The sequence below is a fragment of the Dasypus novemcinctus genome, chromosome 17 (genome assembly GCF_030445035.2).
Source record: "Dasypus novemcinctus isolate mDasNov1 chromosome 17, mDasNov1.1.hap2, whole genome shotgun sequence".
Lineage (NCBI taxonomy): Eukaryota > Metazoa > Chordata > Mammalia > Cingulata > Dasypodidae > Dasypus > Dasypus novemcinctus.
The window spans coordinates 64,743,893-64,765,756 of NC_080689.1; the positions used below are offsets into that span (position 1 = coordinate 64,743,893).

Below are 21,864 nucleotides of genomic sequence, written 5' to 3' on the forward strand. Positions count from 1 at the left end.
TTAACAAATGCTAAATTTAATTGGTATTAATAGTCTCTTCCAGAACATTACAAGTAATTTAGAAAGCTTTAACTTCAATAACCCAACAATTATACACTTCTTTTTGTTCTAACATTTTAAAAGCATTATTTTTTTAAAGCAGTCAGATATATTTAGCTATGCCTATACTTACTATTTCTTTTTGTATTTTGGCTTTCTTCCTTATGGAATCATTTTCCTTTTTCCTGAAGAAGATCCTATAGAAATTCCTATTATTAGTGTCTATTCATTGCAAACTCTCTCACATTTTGTCTGAAAATATTTTTTGTTTCACCTTTATTTTGGAACTATTACTTTCACTAACAATTTATTTTATATCACCATGATGGATATATTATTTTGTTATTTTCTGGCTTCCGTTTGTGCTGTTGTGTTCCTAAATCTGAGGACCAGTGTTTTTAAAATTAGTTCTAGATGGTTCTCAACCATTATCTCTTCAAATGTTGCATATTCCCTATTTTCTCTCTCATTTCCTTCTGGAACTCTGAGAAGAAATATATTGGACCTTCTCACTCTATTCTCCATGTCAGTTAAACTTTCTCTCATATCATTTGTTTCTCTTTGCTGTACTCTGGCTAATTTCTGAAGATATATCTTCTAGTTACTAAACCTTTAGCTATTTCTAATCTGTTATTTAATTTCATTTATTGAGTTTCTAATCTCAGGTGTTATATTTTTATTTCCAGAAGTTCTGATTTTCTCCCAAACATGCTTGTTTAGTTTTAAAAGTCCCTTGTTCCTTCTCAATATTTTTGATACATTCTTTTATTTCTTTCAACAATTCTAAAAAATTCTATTTCTGACAATTCTGATTTCTGTTCTTACAGTTCTGATTGTACAGTTGGTTGTTTCTAGCTCTTTCTTGCTCATGGTTTCTTGTTCCTTGTAAGCTTCAGTATTTTTGATTGTGAACTCATTTCTTAGAATTTATAAATTACTTTGAGGCATGAATGTAAGTTACAGTCTTTCAGAGAGGATTTTTGCATACTTTTGCCACATGCTTGCGACACTACAAACACAAATTCACTTTAAACAAAATATTCAGCTTGCAGCTTTTTAGGCCCCTTAGTAGGCATTTAGCCTCCTTATTTCCCTGAATTTTTGCTTTCTCATTTGCACCAAAGATTCTCTTTATGTTCCCATCAGCTCTACCATGCATTAAAAAAGGATTAAAAAAAAATCTGTTAATTTAGGTGTTCTGTACTTGGACTGCTTCTCTGGTCCTCCATTTTGCCATTTTGCTGGAAATCAACATCCTTATTATAGTTTTAAATTTGACAACTGTGTTTTTTATCATGCAGGTTAATTTTTCCTTCATGACTACATATTCTAATTTCTTGTTTATAACGTACTCTTGAGACTTTCTCTGAGCATAAATTGTCACTTGTTTTTTTTCTTCTTTTACTCAATTCCTTAGCATAAGGAGACACTTGTCTTTGTCCTCATATTGTCCCCTTCTTTTGAACCTTGATATTTTCTTTCTCTCTTCTGTTCATCCTTACAGGGGAAGTCTTTGCTTTTAAATATTGGGATGCTAATGAATTTTGTCCATAACTGCATGGACAGAATTTCAAGCTCATGTAAAAGGAACAAGGAAGCAGTTTAGATTTAGTTTGTTTTGCCTTTCCAATTAGAAATCCAGCAGGGTGGGTGAAGTAGGAAGGAAATCAGGGCCAGAGCTATCGACCTAGGGCTGTGTTTATTGTGGCAATCAGGTGTTAGCTGGCCATGTCAGAGCTGCAGTCCTTACCTACGGACTCCTGTGCAGGAGTTTCCTAAATAAAGGAGAGCTGACCCTCTCCCAGCAGGCCCACCAGGCAGGGGTGTTGCTTTAGGGAGGTCTCTACCACCTTGGCTGGGTGGGTCCCCAATCTTGTCGGTTCGGATGCCTGCTGGATTAACTTTCTCAGGGTTGGGTGTATACTATTCAAGCCTCCTAGCTGAGGTTGCCGGTTAATGAGTTTATAATGAGAAATATACCTGTCTGAGGGGGGATGTGACCTTGGATGTCTGGTCCAGCCCATGGTCTCCCTATAGGCTCAGCCATTGGGGAGCCACGATGTGACTGCAGATGAGTGAGAACGAGGGGAGGCAGTGCTGTGATTTGAAATTTAGTGGCGGCCGACCAAGACGGTCCCTGAGCCAGGGCACCCTCCTCCCGATGGTGCTGGTGCATCCATTTCTTTGATCCTGTTCTTCTAGGACCGATCGAATCCTTTTGTTCGCGGACATGCTCTTTCTCTGGAGGCATTAATACATTCCACCCGCTTATGGTTTAGACTTTGTGCAGGAGCCATTCTTCCCCTTGAATGTGATTTTGCCTATGCATTGATCTCATGGTCTAATTCTCCAAGGGCAGGTCTATTTCCCCTAATTCCAGGCTTTAGGGGCATGCCTCATTGCAGCCCACAAGTACTGACAGCAATTTATTCAAAGACTTTGAAGCAAAGGTTTTCTCAGCTAAGGAATCAATTATAGGGTGCGGCTCCCAAGTGAGGAAATATTTCCATAAGGCATCCAAGTCAGTTTGTCTGAGAACTTTGTGGTTGCACCCTTGAACAAGAGAGTTTGAGGGGGAGTATTTTAACTTTAATAACATTAATGGTTTTACCTGCACTTTTGGACCTACCAGATGTGCTCATCACAAAGATACGCATCTGCTCCTTCAAGTCGGTTTCCTAAGGACATGTATTTGGCACTATTGGTTTAGCAAGCATTACTGTATGTGCTTGAAAATAACAAAACCATCCTTCTTTAAAAATATCCTGCAATCCAGACATGTTGCCAATGCAGCCTGGCCTCCCCTCCCATTAGCTCTGATGAGGGAGGTTTGATGCCTGTCACTGGGCGTAATCTGGACCTTCCTTTGTCAGTCATTCCCTCTCTCATTTTCTCAGGGCAAATACAAATCGCCCATCAAATGACAAGTGAAGGCACAGGGGCGGCGAGGTGGGGGAAATCAGAGCCGAAATCTGTTAGCTATTTGGAGTAATTGGTTATTTGCTGTGTTTGCTGGTTGGGAAGCGGAGCACATACTTTACGGTCTCTCCTGTTACGGGCGCTGGAGTCACCCGCCGACATTGGATCCCCGTTGCCCGAGCCTTGGCTCGGGGCGCCCTTCCCCTGCCTGGCATTCCTGTGGTCTCCTCGGGGGTGCCCCCCTCCTCCCCCGACGCACACGGCAGGGGGGACAGCCCGGGGTGAAACTTGTCTGGCAAACTCCAGGGCCCCATCGGGGCGGGGGAGGCCCCAGCCGTCTCCAGCCCGACCCCCTCGCACCACCAGATCCCCTTTTCCCCAAGGGGGGCTGCTCCCTGTTTCCCCACCCCAGGGAGAAAAGGTTCATCTCTTCCCGGAGGGAATTTCTCGGCTTTCTTTGGAAATAGACAGGATGGGAAGTTCTCCCTGAGGTCTAATTGCATGGCTTTCTACCTTATTGTCCTGTCTATTGTCCCCCCCCAGTGCTTGGAACTCGATGAACTTATGAACACAAGTCCCCTCTGAGGGTGCTTCGTGAAGGTCGGGGACCCCCCAGTGCAGTGCCTTGCGCACCTCTCTCACATTAACCGAGGCCTGGGGAAAGCAGGCTGGGGTAGAAACAAGCTCAAAATATAAACTATTTGAAAAGTAATGCGATTTTGCGTATGAAAATGCACACAGTAACTAGAAAGTAGGTTGACTTTGGCACATAGTAGGCTCCCCCAAAATACTTTGTAAATTGAATTTAAGAGAGTTAAGATTAGTGTCTGTAGTTGGAGGAATGCTTCTGCAGTCCTGGGAAGGCCTTCAAAAATCGTTTTTCTCTTAAGCACATTGTTGGAACTCTTGTTAAGCAAAACTGTCTACCTAAGCAGAATGAAGGTAAGGGAAACCTTTGCCCAGGTCTGATTGGAATCATCACAGATTCTGAATTAGTGCTGTTGGGTTGCATTCTTCATGGGGCTGAACACTCCAACGGAATCTTCTTTCACCGAACCTCCTGGATAGAGTCCATTCCTTCTGGGCTTTCGGCATGGCTAAATGTCGTCACACTGTCCTCAGAGGACCAAGCCGTGGGCCCAAGTATCTGCTTCTGAGTTGGGAAAGGGCCAGTGAGCTGGGGTTTCACACGCCCCCTTCACCCCATTAAGGCCCCACATCTTGTACAGGCCAATAGTTCAAATTATTAGGTCCTGACTCTTCTCTCCTCACCGTCTGCTCACCTGTCCTGCCTTTTTGGCTTACCTGTTCATGGGGGCTTTTGGAAGCAATTCAGCATTTTGGTAAAGGTCTTCCCTTCCCTCCCACCTCTGCTCATCCAGCTTGAAGTAAGAGTAGGCAGAGTAATGATCACCACGACACTCAAGGCGGCAGGGAGTGTCAACAAGGGGCTGAAAGCTCAGCGTTCCACTTGTGGAAATAATTAAGTGATTCTTGTTATGCGCGTGTAGAGTTCTGCTGAATCAATGTGGTAGCTGGCTGTGGGCACAAGCTTATGTGGTTTTGGGGGGCGTGAGTGCACAGGGTGGGGTAGGTTTGAAATTGGGGTGATGGCATGCCCGGGGGCTTGTCTTGTCTATATGGAGGCGTGAGCTCTTGCAAGTTGTGTGTTATGTTGCCTTAGTGTGTGCATGAGAAAGTGGTTTCAGAGTCTCACTTTTTAAACTCTGGACATTAATTAAAGAATCAGAGGAATCATCACATCACTCTTCTGGTTGTGCAGATGTGGTGCTATGGGGTTGTGGTATTGGGGATCAAACTGATAATGACGGCAGTATCAACAGAACTTTTATCATGGTATGCTTTAAGGCTCACAAAATATCTTCACAGACATCAATTCAGATCCTCACAATAACTCCAGCATTGGACTGTTAGATTGTTATTGTCTTTGCCGATGATATTTGTTAAGAGAGAAATTACTCGCAACAAGCTAGGATGTCTAACTCTGGGTTGAGATTCAATGAAAGCCTGCTTAAAAATCATAAAAAATAATGAATCTCTTGGCTCAAGGTGGGTGTATAGTTCCATATTGTGATCCAGGGTTTAACATCACAACCTTGGTGATTAGACCAGAAACTTTTCTCTTTGACTCAACTAGTCATTTTGGGGAGACAACACAAATAATCTGTCCTCTCTTCCTGAATTCTCAGAAAGGAAGGCTTGGAATTACTGCTGCCAGTTTTTCTCTCCATATTCATGAAGTGCGTTAGGCCCACTGAAAGATGATGGGAGATTGAATGTTTGGAAGGTACTCCACCGGTTTAGGTCTTCTGAGGGATTAGCGTGCCTGTTAGACTGGGTCGAGCCTGCAGAAGTGTGTCTTTGCTCCATGGCTCAGGTTGGCCAGGAAATGAATGTTGGCTCTTACCTGAAATTGGAGAGCCTGGCCGGTTCGTGTCTTGATCAGAGTTCCTTGGTTGGCTTGCTGAGTGATGAGGGGCCTTGAACCTTGTGCATGGGGGAACAGAGTTTTAACAGCCAAACTTCTTGTTAAAGGCTGTGATAACCTTAAAAAAAATCAAGCCTTTTGCATTTCTTTCTTCTCTTTGCCATGTTCCAAGACTGGATGCTTAGCTATTGCAAAACGAGGTCAAGAACCTACTTGGAATTAGGAACATACAACGGTTTCCCTTTTGGAGCTTTGGATTATGGGATTCCACGAACATCCGAGGGATAGTTGGCTTTGGGACAGCTGGGCTAAGACATGGAAGAGCTGTCTCATTCTTGTGGGGCTTGTTCTTATGGGTGTGCTAACTTATTCTTGGACTTCCTGGGGAAGAGAAGAAAGAAGTAGGCTTGAAATAACTCCATCAGAAGCCAGATTAGTGAAATAGCAGGGATGATATTTTCAAGTCACATCTGTGAGTGTGTTAAAAATATAACTTTATTTTTCTGTGATTCAACTTAATCTCTCTTTTGAGCCTGCGTTTTTCCTGATGACAGAAAAATCCTGGTAATCTTCAGCATTTTAGGCTGAAACTCAGTCCGTTTGGGGCTTTGCCTTCCCTCACTCCTTTGGGAGGCAGCTAAATTCTGGGGTGAGCTTCCATATTGTCGTGACCTCCCTAGGGAGGGCCCCCCAGGTCCCCAGTGTGTGTCTACCCAGCACTTATAGGCCCAGTGATTTCTGGACACATGGACCACATGGCAGCTTCTGGCAGCATTCTCTCATCTCGGCCACAAAACGCTCTTGGGTCCCCTGACTCACCCTATCAGTTAAACTTTCAAGCTCTTCCAGGAAGCATGGTGCAATCTAACAGCTCTCCCATACCACCCCAGAGTCTTCAGAAAGTGCCAAGGGCTCCCGTAGTCTCTTTCTTCCCTAACACCCATGCAGCCATCTTTCATCAAGTACTGCATGCCCCAATTGCTCTGTCAACTTCCACATCCCCCAAATTATGGAAGGGGTCTCTTCTATATACAATTTGGAGCAGCCCTGGGGAGCAGAGTGTAGGAGCCCTTTATCAGAAACAGTTACAGGTCTCTAACATTCTTGCTTCCTCTCCCCCTCTCCACTGTCATCTCCTGTCTCTATGGTGGGGAAAACTGGCTGGACAAACATTCATATAAACCACTTTGGAAGCTGAAGAGCCAGGAACCAACTTCTACCCCTTGTCTCTGCTATTTAGGCATTCATTCGTCCAACAAATACTTACTGAATTTGAAATATGGGCCAAGCAATGCTCTAAGTACTGGCGATAAAAAAGTGCTAAAAAAAAAGATGAAGGTTCCTGCCCTCAAGAGGAAGGAGACACAATAAACAAACATGCCAGTAAAATATATGAATGTCAGATGGCGATAATTGTTAGGGATTAAAAGCAAGGAGTGGGGATAGGGTTGCTGGGGGGTTGGTGACTTAAAATATGGTGAACAAGGGGATTGAAACAGAGTTTCCATTTGCATCAAGACTTGAAGGAGGTGAGGAAGTGACTCATGGCTGTATCAGGGGGTGGAGAGTTCCTGCTGGGAGAACCGCAGGAAGGCGCTGGAGATGTTCAAGGACCAGGAAGGCCAGTGACTAGAGCCTAGTGAGTAAGGGAGACTGCAGTGTGTCCTGGGGGGCCAGATCACGAGCGACCTTAGAGGCTGTTGAAAGGGCTTTTGCTTTTTTCTGAGCTGGCAAGGGATCAGAGGGATTAGCATGGAGGGGTGACGCGGTCTGACGTACATGGCGACCGCGTTGAGTGTAGGTTTGGGAGGCGGGGAGGCCAGTGGCAGGTATCCAGTTCTGAAATGGTGGGGGCCTAGACGCTGGAGAAGTATGGAAGATGGTGCCTGCAAGATTTTTTGCTGGATTGGGTGTAGATAAGGCATGCGAAAGAGGAGCCCAAAGTGACTACAGGGTTTTTGACTTGAGCACCTGGAAAAAGGACTTGTATCTAGTTATAAGAGGAAGGCTGTGGGAGCAGCAGGCTGGGCACAGCTGGCCAGGAATTGGACTCAGGTCCTGGTTCACATGAAATGCTTATTAGATGCCCAGTGGGAGATGTCAGGTAGGCACCCGGAGTTCAGGGGTGTCATCCAGGTGGGAGGGAGGTCAACGCCAATCATCAACAATCGCAGGGAAAAGCTAGGGTTAAACCCAGGTTGGGTTGACCAGAAGTCCACTGAAGCAGGCGTGCGGCAAGGGGGGGTCAGAAGTTGTCAAAGGGATACACAAAGGATTATAGGGACAGAAATTAGATTAGTTAATATATAAATTATGATTCTGCCACATGGGTTGGTTATCTCTGTGTAGGATGCGTGTGATTAGAAGGTTTACCTGGGGAGTGCAGGAAGAAATGGGGACAAAAGGCACCGAATGGCAGGCCAGCCGGTGTTCCTGGGAGTCGAGAAGGCTGCTGGGCTGTGCTCCTCACCAGCCAGGTGTCTCTCAGGGGACAGCTAGCAGGCTGGACGCCACCTGGAACTTGTGATGAGGAAATGGCAGCCATGAGAGGTTCTGGGGGAAACTGGGTGTGCTCAGATGTAGACCCTATTTGGCAGTTAATTGCTTATGTATCTAAAAAAATATTTAACGCTTTTGAATTATTTCCTTAGAATAAACACTGGAGGCTCCTCTGCTCCTTCTCCCCTTCCTCCTCTTCTGTTTTTAAGAGGCTACATGCTTGTATCCAACAATTTGCTCTTTCTTAACAGTTTTATTGAGATAAATCACATACTACAAAATTCACCTATTTAAAGTATACAATTCAATGTTTTTAGTATACTCAGGGAGTTGTATAACCAGATCAAATTTAGAACATTCTCATCACCCCCAAAAGAAACCCTGTACCCAATAACAGTCACCCTGACTCCCCACAACCACCCCAACCCTACATAACAACTAATCTTTTTGTCTCTACAGATTTACCTTTTCAGGACATTTCGTATAAATGGAATCATACAATATGTGGCCTTTTGTGTCTGGCTCTTTTCACTTAGCATGTTTTTGAGGTTCATCCTTGTTGTAGCATACATCAGTACTTCATTCTTTTTTATGGCTGAGTAATGTTCCATTGTATGGATATACCACATTTAGTTTATCTCTTCACTCGTTTTGGACATTTGAATTGTTTCCACCTTTTGGCTATTATGAATAATGCCACTATGGCCATTCATATGCAAGTTTTGTGTGAGTATAAATTTTTATTTCTCTTGGATATATACCTAGCTGTAGACTTGCTGGGCCATGTAGTAACTCTATGTCTAACATTTTGAGGAATGGTCAAACTTTTTTCCCAAGTAGCAGTGCCTTTTTACCTTCCCATCAGCATTGTGTGAGAGTTCCAAATTCTCCATAACCTTACCAACTCATTTGTTCATATCTGTCTTTTTGACACTCTAGTGCATGTGAAGTGGTGTCTCATTGTGGTTTTGATTTGTATTTCCCTAATCTCTAATGATGTTGAACACGTCATGTGCTTATTGGCCATTTGTATATCTTCTTTTGAGAAATGTCTATTCAAATCTTTTGGCTGGTTTTTAAAAATTGGGATATTTGTCTTTTTATTATTGATTTCATGAATTCTTTATTTATTCTGGCTACAAGTCCCTTATTAGATATAATTTGCAAATATTTTCTCCCATTCTGTGGGTTGTCTTTATACTCTTAAAGCATTCTGCTTTTGTTCTTTTTTTAAAAATTTTTACTTATGCACACAAGGAAAAATTAGAAAATTTTGATTGATATACAAAAATAAAAGAAATAAACAGATCACTTATAATCTTACCATTTAGAGATAATCACTGAATATTTAGAGGTTAGTCCTTTTATTAAAATGAGGTCATATTATTCACTTTTTTAAACTTGAAAACATGTCTTCAGTTGTGAATAGCTTTCCATGTCAATAAATATATTTCTAGAGCTTTATTTCTTATGTTTGCATAACATGTAATCATATGGATATACCACAGTTTACCCATTTGCATCTCCATCATTATCTTTTTTGAATTGATTTCTAGAACAAGGTTGCTGGGTCATAGGTATGCCTGCTTTGAAGGCTGTGGAAACATGAAGCCAATTTGCCTTTTGGAAAAATTGTTGCCAGCTATGTTCCTACTGGCAGTTTGTGGGAGAGCCAAACCATGGCCAAGAATCTAACCTGACCTCACAAAAACAAAAATAATGATAATATATCAGTAAGAGCAGTTAACACTTACATTGAACTTATGTGCCAGGCACTGTTTTAAGTACTTTATATTTATTGATTCATTTATTCCTAACAATAATGATCAGATTGGTATTATTATTTTTCCATTTTGCAGATGAGCTAATTAGGCACAGAGAGGTTAAGAGTGTTGCTCAAGGTCACACAGTTAGGAAACGGCAGGATTTGAACCCTTGCCGTCTGCCTCCAGAGTCCTGGCCCCCAACTACCTTGCTTTACTCCTTCTTTAGATCTTCATCACATGAAAATTACCGGGAAAGGTAGCCATAGGTTCAAAAGTCCAGAAAACCTGGTATTGCTCACTGTTGCTCTCAGATATTCTTTACCATGCCAAGAAAGCTTCCTTTTATTCTTAATTCACTGACAGTTTCATTTAGGAATAAATGATAATTTTTAAAAAATCTCTCCCCTCCTTTTGCATCCTATAGGTAAAGGGTTGGCAAATGTTTTCTTAAGGGCCAGATATTTTAGCCTGGGGGGCCAGAACGTCTCAGCTCTGCTGTTGTAGCGAGAAGCAACCATGTGTAACATTTAAACTACAAAACTAGGTGGCCGGCCAACGGGCTGCAGTTTGCCAACCTCCCTGAAATCATGTGGGTTTTCCTCTCTTACTCACTGATATTGAACCACTCTTGCATTCTGGAATAACCCAGCTTGAACATGCCATGTCTACTGCTGCCATCTATTTGCTAATATTTTATTTAGGATCCTTACATCTATATTTGGGAATAAACTTAATCCTTTCTTGTATGTGTGTGCAAGCACACACACGTACACACACATGCCTTTGTCAGGCTTTGCTTCATAAAATGGTTGGGGAAGCTTTTCACCCTTTTCTATGCTGTGGAACAAAGAATGATTTGTTCTTTGAAAGCCTGATGGAACTTCCCTGACAGAAACCATCTTGGCTCGCTGTCTTTTTTGGAGGCAGTTCTTTGAGCTATCTTCCACTTTCTTTCATGGTTATTGATTTCTTCATGTTTTCTACTGCTTTTGAATCAATTTTGGCAATTTACTTTTTTTTCTAGAAAATCATCCACGTCAGCCAGATTTTCCAAGATTTTGTAATCAATACCCTCCCCCATAATATCGTTTTGTCTTTTCTCATACCTAATTATGTGCCTACTTTTAAAATTAAATTTGATAAATGTTTATCTACTTTACTGGCCATTTGGAAGCTTGCTCTGGAATTGAATTGTCAATGGTAACATGCTTCTCCTTTGTAATATGTTTGTTTTCAGATACATATTTCAAAATTTATTCTTCCTTTTCTTTTTCTAATTTCTTAAACAATTTAGATTATTTATTTTTATATTTTTTATTCTTTCTATATAAAAGTGGAAATATTTAAGACAATTTTCCTTTAAGAATGGCTTGAATAGCCCCAAATTTTGGTGGCATAATCCTCTCACTGTCAGTATAGTCTAAGTATCTGTGATTTTAGTATTGATTTTCTCTTTGACCTGGTGGGGGTTGTTAAGAGTGTGCTTTTCATTTCCTAAAGCTTGCAATGTTAAATTTGCTTATCAATTTCTAGTGTTATTGCATTGTAGTCAGAGAATGTGTCTGATATGGGTTTGATTTCTTGGAGTTTATTTAGACTTGCTTTTGGCTTTTTATTTTTCTAAGTGCTCCAAGGGTGCTGGAAAAGAAGGTATATTTTCTGTTTTTAGATTACAAACTGTCTGTCTATTTAATTGATGCTATGAATGGTATTATTCGGATTATCTGTCTCCATATTCTTTTTTTATTTGCTTGGATTTTCAAGACTGTAAGAAATGTAATGACTTTCCCACGACTCTTGTATTCCTGTCATTTTTTTGTATGAAACACACTGGCTGAGTGCTTATTTGTACTCAAATCTGAGCCTCAGTTTTAAACTCAGATCTTTAAGTGTCTGCTCTGGGAAAGCAAACAAAGATTTAGAAGGAATCAAACAGCTAACCTGGATTCTGTTCTACCCATTTCTACCTAAGTGTGTGTAGTCGCTTCTGTGTTAGAGTGTGTCTTGCGTATTACATGTGTTTCAACGTATATAGTTCCCTTGGAAATATCTGTGTAAATGTATTTTGCCATGTGTTGGTGATTATGTGAGTTTGATATGTATGTCTGTATGTGTTTATTCATCCATAGCATCTTTTTCTTTAAATTGAATTTAAAACATCAGGGCTAGGGTCTGCTGTGCTCTATGCTGGCTTTTTCTAGAGTTGGTTACAAGTCAGAAATCTCTGCTTCCCGGTATCGTAACCATCCCCAACCCTTTTCCTCTCCCCTGGCTGCAGAAGACCCTTCTGGTAAGTGGACTTTCGGTTGCAGTACCGCCAGGGCCTCGCTGCAGACTCGGCCTGGCTCCGGCATCCGTCCTCTGTGTCGTGTGTCTGGGGACCACGTTCTGGCCACATGTAGGGTGCTAGGACCACACTTCCAGAATGGGGGAGGATGCTGAGACCTCACCCCACGCTCTCCCCACTGTGCTGTTTCAGGTCTGGCCCCAGCGCACACTTTCCCTTAATAAACCAGGCCTCAAAGGCGGGGCATTGTTTTAAAGCAGGGGTTCTTAACCTCTTTGTTCCACGGACCCCTTTGCCAGTCAGGTGAAAACAGCAGACCTCTTACTAAGTCCACGCTGTACTGCGGGTTAGTTAATAAATCTATCACACCCGCACCAGCACGTCCCCACATGAATCATGCTTTTTTGAATTTCAATTCAAGCTTGCAGATCCCTGGTTAAGAACCCCTGGAAAAGGGAAGCCTCAGCATTTGCCGAAACTCTGTGACCTTCGGTTCATGTTATAGAATCAGAGTGTGTCAGTACTGAGGGGTCCTGGGCCAGCTCCTAACCGACGCCCTCTTAGAAAGGAGGGACAGAGTCCCAGTGGGCTCTCCGGGCGCCCTGCTGTGCCCTTCTGGCTCACTGGGTGAGCTTTCGTGGTGCCACCACCTCAGAGCAAGCATGCCGCCCTGGGCAGGGTTTTGGGGGACAGCCACCTTCAGGGAGCTTGCTGGCTCCCTGGGCGACAGGACACACACGCCTAGACAGGACACGCTGGAGGAGCGAACAAGAGACAGAGCCGAGAGGGCCCAGACGCCCCTGCGCATGCGGTGTTTAAAGCGGGGTGACGAGCGTTAGCCTGACGAGCCAGTCCGCCTTGTCCCGAGATTACTGGTAACAGAGGAACATAGGCGGAGGGTGACGGTCACAGACTTCCTCTGCTTCTCCTCTGATTTCCCGCCTTCAGCAGTGTCTTGTGAACAGCAAGCACTTAGTAAATACCCGTTGATTTTCAGAGTCTCTGCCTCGATTGGACGTTGGAGGAGGCAGAGTTCTGATTTCCGCTTCCGTTGCTGGATATTGCTGGGGTGGGCGGGGGTCCTAGTCATTGGTAACACAGTGTTGACATTTCCCCCAAAGAGCTACCCTCCGTGGCCTCAGTACTGAGCCTCAGTATGCCCCGGGAGGCAGAGGGCCCTGTGATGATGGTGCTCACTTCACGGGAAGGAAAAGGGAGCCCTGGGAGCTAACAGAGTCACAGAATGATGGGGGCAGAGCCTGGCTAGAGCCTCTGCCCCTGCACACCAAGCGCAGTGTGGGACGCTTGTCCTCCCTCTGTGCAGACTTGCCCTGGCTGGGCAGGAGCTCCAGCTCTCCTGGTCCCTGAACTCACCCAAGAGGAAGCAGGCTTTTAAAGGCCAGTCCAGAGGTCCTGGGAGGTACTGACTCTTTCTCTCTACCCACTCAGGAGGAAGAGTTCATCGACTGGTGGAGCAAGTTCTATGCCTCAATAGGAGAGAGGGAAAAGTGTGGCGCCTACCTGGAGAAGGGTTTTGACACTCTCAAGGTGAGGCCTCTTTCCATAGTGGCTCCCTTTAGCCTACGGGTCTGGAGACAAGTGATAGGTGGTGGGAGATACAATAGAAAGAGAAAGAGAAATTCCTAGATAATTTCTCCTCCTTTGGTGCCTAAGGCTGCAGAATCCTGATGAACTAGTTGAGGTGAGAAGGGTGGTCTGTTGTTGTAGAGTAAGAAGTCAGTGTGGGCTGGGGGAACCAAGAAAGTATTTCTGGGAAAAAACTAAAAATTACTAAAGTCTTTGTGGTGAAACGATACCTGGCATTTGCTTTAAAAGAGTATTCCTCCACCCCCCCCAAAATAAAAGTAAGGGGCAAGATAGATGGTGGTGGGAGGCCCTCTGACAGATTTTCAAAATATTAAAAGGATTAAGATTGCGAAACACTGGAAATCATTAAAGCTTGGAGATGGGAATTGGAGAGTCTTTATACCATCCAGGCTCTTGTAGTGCTATTCGAAATTTTCTGTAATTTTAAAACAGAAAAGGAAGTCAACTTGAGACTGTTTGTTTGAGTCTCCCTTCCCCAACAGTTTGTTCAGAAATTGCCAAAAGGGAAAAATATGATAAATCCTGGTTCTGTGAAGAAAACTAGGGATGAGCCACCCAAATGGTGATATTTTGAGGAAATTCTACAAATACAGTAAATGGACTACTTTTTCAAAAGATAACCAGAACCGACTCAAAAATTACTCCCTGAAGCCATTGTATAACCTTCTGGGTAGGCTTCCAGGATAAAATTCGGGATGCCCAGTTAAATCTGAGTTTCAGAAAAACAAGGAATAATTTTTTAGATGAGTATGTTTCAAATTCATGAACTTGAAGAGACATATTTATTTAAAAAATTATTTGTGGTTTGTTGAAATTCAAATTTAACCGGGTGTCCCGTATTTTCATTTGCTCAACCTGGTCACCCTACTCCTGGGACATATGGGGGTAAGATTTTGGCTCCCATGATTCTGCCCAGGCTTGGAGAAGTGAGGATGAGAGGTGGGCACCGGCTTTTAGACCTCGGGGAGGAGCCAAGGTGGGTAAGTGAGCGTTGAGGCTCCTTGGGGCAGTGGGTGGCTTGGGCTTCCAGGTGGTTCTGCTGGCTGGAAGCCTTTGGTGGGCGCTCTGAAGGGTGACTTCACACAAGGTGACACGAGTTGCCTTTGATACCCTGGAGGCTTCCTGGTGAATTGTTCTGGAGAATCCGGACGCACAGACGTGAGGCCACAGGCAGCAGAAGGGGCTCCTCGGGGACAGACCTCCTCAGGCAGCAAGCTCTTCATTGACTTGGTAGTTGGTATGTGAGGCTGGGCATGGCGACAGAGCTATTTGTGTACGAGGAAGAAGGTCCGACACATTTGTTTGGCATGTGGTCCTGTGGCCTTGCCAAAAAAAATTAGCAAAACCAAGCAAGGACGGGGATTCCTGCCAGGGTGGCCCGTGGCCCCGGCCCTCCGGCTGCGTCCTCGGATGCTGGGTTCTGAACTGGCATGCGGCCCTCCAGCTTGACCCCTCTGAGGAGGTCTCTGACAGCATCCAAAGGAAAATGGGCTGCGCAAAACAAAATGCGCTGAACCTGCTTCTGGGGGATGGACCACATCTGGAAGGGACTCTCGTCCTTTAAGGATAAGTAAATAGAAGAAACCTCACCACTACCAGCATGGGTCTTTGAAAAATAGCTTAAGGAGAGAATGAAGCATTTTGGAAGTCACTAGTAAAGGAGAAAAGCACAACAACTCAAAGTCTAAATAGCAAAAGATAGAAAACAAAAAGTGCAGCAGAAAGCATTAAAAAAACCCAAACCAACCAGAAAAAAAACTTCCTGACCATTTATGCATAGAGCAGTAAAGCTTAGAAACACTTAAAGCGAAGATGGATAAGAATATATAAACTACAACGTCACAAAAATAAAAGCACAATATGATAGAAATTAAAGTTATAATGTGGATTTTAATGCACCTTTCTTGACAGATCAAGCAGTCAATTCATAAATAAGGAAATAAAAGATCTGAATAACAGAGTAAATTATTTTTAAGCTTTATCAAATGTTGTAGCTTTAAAATAGAAAATAAAGTAGAGGAAACCTGTTTTTTTCCTAGTGCTCAGAGAAAACTTGCAAAATTTGATCATATGTTAGTTCAGTAATAAGTTACCAAAAGCTGAAATCATACAAGACAGATTAAAATTCAATAAAAATGAGGAATTAATAATGAAAGTTTAAACAAAAAGACCAACCACTTGGAAATTTAAAAAGTATTTTATTGGGACTTCCAGTATGAACATGGCTGCATAAGTCAACATTTTTTACTCTTTTCTCCTGGAAATCATTCAAACCCACAAACTTCATTTTCAGTAAAAGTTGGAGACAAATAAAACCCACAGACTCCAAAATATATGTAAGAACTGCCCAAAGACAACTGAGATTGGGTACAAGCCACTCAGCAGTAAATGAAGAGAAGGCACATGAAGAAAGATGAAAAGGCATAGTGGTAGCAGATTTCAGAAAGCCTCAGCAAAAATACACTTCCTAATGGAAGAATGTTGATAATTATTTAAGATACATGGTGGGTACATGGGGTTTATTATCTATTCTCTTTACTTTTTTGTATGTTTGAAAATATCTATAATAAATTGTTTAAAAATTATAGATCCAGAAATTGAGATTTCCTCATAACATATCCCTTGTTTACAGCAGTGGATCTGGGAACTTCAGAGATAGGGTCAGGCTGGTGACAGGAGCCCTTGTTGACCTGATTTTGTTCAGAGAAGCAGAGAAGGTGGAGCTCTACAAGAATCACAGGATGAACCATATTTGCAATAAATAGTCTACTTTTGTGGCAGGAGCAAAGGAAATAGCTGGTTTAGGAAAATCCAACTCATTTAGTTACAGTTAATTAAAAAATGACACGGCAATAATCCAAAGATATTATAAAAAAAGAAGAGAAAATATACATCAAAACTTACCGGCAGAGGATACCAACTAGATAAATTTTGCCATGGAGCAGTTGAAATAAAATATTTTCCATCAACTTTTAAGAAATGAGGCAGTCAGGATGCAAAACAGAAATGCAAGAACTAAAAAAATGGTGAGATGAGAGGAAATGAATTACGAGCAGGTTGGATTCAACAAAGAAGGACAAGAAAACATTCAGACATTCACAGAAAGAAAGATGAAATTGGAAGGAGCACATGGGAGAGTAATCACATTGGAAAACCCAGTAAGTGAACTACTACAGGACAGACATGATAAAAATAAGCCAAATGAAATAGAAATAAAGAGAATTATAAAAGAAAAAAGAGAAAATGGCAGATACAGAAAATAGGCAAGAGATCCAATATTTAATAATCAGAATCTCTGAGGAAGCTAACCAAAGCAGTGAAAGAAAACAAATAGCTAAGCATATAATAGTTTAATAAAACTTCCCTGAATTGAAAGCGTACTTGAATCTACATCTTGAAAAAGTTCACTGTGTATTAGGAAAAATTGACCCAGATTGGTCAACCCTGAGATGTCGTCCAGAACAATTACTGAACTTTAGAGATAAAGAAAGAATTCTTTGGGCAGCTATATTCCTTTCGTTCACCACTCCCTCCAAAAGAACACCAAAAACCTAAGTCATTTAAGATAGGAAATAAATCTGGATGACTTTGTTTTCTTCATAACAACATTTAATGCCCAAAGACAGCAAATCACCACATATAAGATCATCAAGGAAAGAAAAGGCTACCCAAGGATTTTATGTTCAGCCTAACTGTCTTTTAAGCATAATGGCAGCAGACAAACAGTTTTGGGCATTCAGGAACTAGGGGAATATTGTTTTCATGAACCCTTCTTGAGACAACTACTATGGGATGAACTTTAGCCAACTAGGAGACAACTGGGAAAACCACAACACAAGGACTGGCTGTTATCATATTATACCTTAGAACTAAATTTTTTTTTAAATGGAAGAATTTAGAATAACAGGACAGAATGTAAATGCTGTATATAACTAAAAATGTAGAAATGATAATACTGACAAATATTAGGTAGAGAAAGATAAGATGGGCCATAAATAAGGACATTGATTGCCATCAACATTGACAGATACTATTTAAAATTGGCAAATCAAATAATAGACATATAGGCAAATTTAATGGTACAAAGGTAAATGTTGAGAAAGTTAATATTGACTAAAACTCGGCTGTGGGAATGGGATGCAGGGGCAAAGGAGATAAAAAAATTTGACTATTTTGTCATTGCTATAATAGGGAACCAATAAATCCTATCCCCAAAGACATAAAGGACTAAGAATATTGTCATTATGTATCAAGTTATAAAATACTAGGATATAACTATCATCTAGATATCAGAAGAACTGCACCCATACCCACACAGCGCTACACAAGCAACAGATCACATAGTCAAAGATGAAAAAAAATCATGAAACTATAAAATGTAATGTAAATATGTTATAGGACTATATAAATATAAAATAAATGAAAAATTAAGAGCAAACATTTCTGTCATATCAATATATGTCTTATAAACCACTTATCAATAAAAAAGTTTAAATCAAATCTGAAAGCAAAATTTGACTTGACAATACAGAGATTTTTCAAGGTTGAGAATAAAAGATGGGGAAAATGTGTGCCAGGCAAATGCAAACACAAAGGAAGCAGAAGTCACAATTTAAAAATTATATAATGGGGTATTCCGACCTCTCCCAAATTAAATGAGACAAAGAAGGGGTTTTTTAATGCTAAATGGTGTGATTCCAAGATACAACAGTTGTGAGAATAGTCAAGTGCAAAATAATACAGCATCAATGTTTATAAAACAGAATTTATAAGAGACAGAAGAAGAAATAGAAACACACTTGTAGATAAGGGGGAGTCTTTAATCCATTTCTCTGAGTTCATGCCAGATCAAGGGCTCAAAAAAAAAAAAAAGAGAGAGAGGCTATATAAGACTCACCGTAACTGATCTAACTGAAGAATAAGGGCCCTGTGACTTGAAAATAAAGAATACATCTAGGCACATTTATAAAAATTGACCATGTGACAGGTCATGAAGCATTGGTATTACAATGCCATGAAATTAAAATCAGTAACAAGATCAAACTCCCAAAAAGTATCTTCCATCTGGAAAGTTTTAAAAAACAAATACAACATCTCTTGGAATGATTCTTCAGTAAAAGAGTAAACGGAGTGGATGTAGCTCAAGTGATTGAATGCCTGCTTCCCGCATAGGAGGAAGGTCCTGGGTTCAATCCCCAGTGCCTCCTGAAAACAAAAGCAAACAACAGGCTAACAAATGAAACAACCAACCAGGGGAGCCAATGTGGCTTGGTGGTTGAGTGCTGGCTTCCCACATATGAGGTCCTGGGTTCAATTTCTGGCCCTGACACATCAGAAAAAAAAGAAAAAAAAAGAGTAAATGCAGACTGAAATTGCGAACATCTAGGAAGCAATGATAAAAGACTACATGTTAGAGTTTAATGGTTATAGCTAAAGCAGTACTCCTAGGAAATTTATAGCCTTCAAAATTTATGTTAATTAAAACAAAAGAATGAAAACTAATTAAATCACCCAACTCTTGTATCAAACAAAACTGTAATTACAGAATGCCAAGAAAATGAAAACAAAAACATTGTATATCAAAACAATGGGGCAATGCCAAGGCCAAGGCGTAAGCAGAGACAATTTCATAGCAATAAATATTTTTCTTATCGGAAAGAGGAAGCAAACTAAACTAATAAAGCATCCACTGAAGAAGTTAGAAAGAAGAACTAAACAAACCTTCAAAAGGCAGGAAGAGGAAAATAATAAAAAATAAAAGCAGAAATAAGGAAATAGAGAGGAAATAGAACCGACAAATCAAAGAACTAGCTTTTTGATTGAAATGAATAATTAACTATATAAACAACCCTTTAGCTAACCTAACTAAGAAAAGTAGATAAAAACTAGGCAAAAATCCATAATGGAAAGCGGGACATTACAGCAGAAACCATGGAGAGCTGGAACATTTTAGGAAATTTCTAAGTACGCTTCTATGCTAATGGATTTGAAAATCTCCTTGAAATGAGCTAATCTGAAGGAAAACAGAAATACCAGAACTGTCTCAAAAAGCAACAGAAACCTGGACAGCTCAATAACCATGAAAGAAACAGAAAAAGTAGGAACCAGAGGGTTATGGAAAGAATTTTCCTGTTTCCAAAAAATAAATAATTCCTGCGATACATATACTACTCCAGAGTAGGGAAAACATTGAAAGGTAGAAGACCTTGGTTTTTTTAGAGCTAGAATTACCTTAAGACCAAAATCCGATAAAGCCCACCCATACGTATAAATCTCACTGGTAGAATAAATATATGTGCAAAATCCTAAATAAATAATAGCAAATGAACTCTAACCACATATTAAACCGGTAAGTCAGGATAGCCCATCTGGCTTTATTCCAGGAATATGAAATAGTTCAACTTTAGGAGATCATGAAGAATATTCACCACATCAAGATGTAAAATTAGCAAAGATTATTTCAGTAGTTACTGACATGCATTTGATAAAATTCAATATCTGCTGATGATTTGTGAAAACAAGTAATATACTGGAAATAAAAAGGAGTTTCCTTAATGTTATAAAGAATATCTCTCAAACGACCAGCTAGAGCCCAACTCCACCACTTCCAGAGTTCTTGTGCCCCCTGAAAATGAACGCTGGATTCATCTTGGATGTTCATAAGTGCATTTATCTGATTATAGATTATTGAAAAGGTCTGTGCCTTCGTTATGGGTTAAAACACTGAGTGAAACACTAGGCACAGCACTTTGGACAGACAGTAAAATACTCTTCATGATCATACTCTACATTATTATTTAATAACATTCTTTGTGTTCTGGCCATTCGGGTAAGCCAAGAAGAAATAAGGCACTCATTTTGGAAAGGAGGAGGTAGAAGTATCGTGGTGCAGTTGACTTGCCTGACCACCTCAAAAAAGCAAGACACCCAATGAAAAAAAGAAACAGAATCCTTGACAGAACCCAGAAAGATGGCAGCAACCAAAATTTTAATTTAACTGGGAATAAACTCAGCCAGAAATATGTAGGCTCTATATGAAGATACCTACAAATGGTGTAGCTTGCATCATTAAATATTTCTTGAAGAGATAGAACTTGGGCTGGGCCTAAACTAGAAAGAATATTTAGCAAGATGAGAAAGGAACTTACCTGAAATAGGTCATCTGTCAATTTCAGATAGAACCAATTTGCATATTTATTAACTTGTTTGATATCACTATGAATTAGGTGCAGCTCATCATGCATATCAGAAAACTACTGCTTCATTTAAGCCCAAGCAATTCCAAAGCCTTGTCCTAACAGCTAAAAAGCATTGACTGCTTGGGAAGAGACAAATAAATAAATCGGGTTCACAAATTTAAAGTGGTTCTCAAAGACACAGCCTGATATTCAATACCACTACCGTCTGGACATCCTGGACAAGGAACATATTTGCTTGAAAGGCTGATTTTCAAATTTTCCAGAGTTGTTTCAATCTTCAAGTGAAAAGGCAGTTTCCATTTAATTGTTTGACTATGATCTTACTCCATGTATGATGAGTCTCAGGTACCTGGAATATTTGATTAACCAGAAATCCTATTCTCTAATGGGATCTTTCTCTCTGATTCCCTTCTCCATTTTTTTCCTCCTCTCTCCCTTTCACCTCTGTTGTTTGCATCCCTTTCCTGTCTGCCTCTGCTCTCTCTCCCTCTGTTCCTCCTTGGCTTCCTCTCTCACCTCTCTACCTCTCTGAACCCTACCCTTCTCTGCCTTCATTCATTTTGGTTTTCTCCCCTTCCTTTCTTGTCCCTTCTCTCTCTTCCCACTCTCTTCCCTCCCCCTCCTTTTCCTGTTTCCCCTTCCTTTGCTGTTCCTCTTTTTATTTTCTCGCTCTTTCCCTTGTCCCCCTCTCTCATTACCACGCGTGGCAGGTCTATGACACACAGCTGGAGAATGTGGATGCCTTCGAGGGCCTGTCTGACTTTTGTAACACCTTCAAGCTCTACCGGGGCAAGACTCGGGAGGAGGTGGACGATCCGTCTGTCATGGGGGAATTCAAGGTGAGCCCTTGAGGACATGTCTGTAGACCAGATGGGCTGGTGGCAGCTGCAGGTGAAGGGGGAGGGGCAGGGGCCACCGCTGGGGATGGCAGTGAGAACCAGGGTGCTTCGTTGGTTACCATGGGGATGAGGGAGTGATGGTGACAGCAATGTGATGGTGGTGCTGCTGGTGCAGAAGCTGCTGGTGGCAATAGGATGATGTGGGGCTTGGTGACCTCCATGGCGGTGACTCTGGTAGAGATGAGAGTAATGGTCAAAA

The 21,864-nt window shown here is 41.4% G+C and overlaps 1 protein-coding gene across 25 annotated transcripts in view; it reads left to right on the plus strand.

Moving 5' to 3' along the window:
• Positions 1–21,864, plus strand: part of DYSF (dysferlin) — a 224,002-nt gene that overhangs the window by 181,453 nt on the left and 20,685 nt on the right. For all 25 annotated transcript variants that reach the window (XM_058278903.2, XM_058278900.2, XM_058278898.1 and 22 more), the window contains 2 exons: positions 13,409–13,507; positions 21,477–21,605. In XM_058278903.2, the coding sequence (XP_058134886.1) occupies positions 13,409–13,507; positions 21,477–21,605 (228 nt within the window). The remainder of the gene's footprint in view (positions 1–13,408; positions 13,508–21,476; positions 21,606–21,864) is intronic.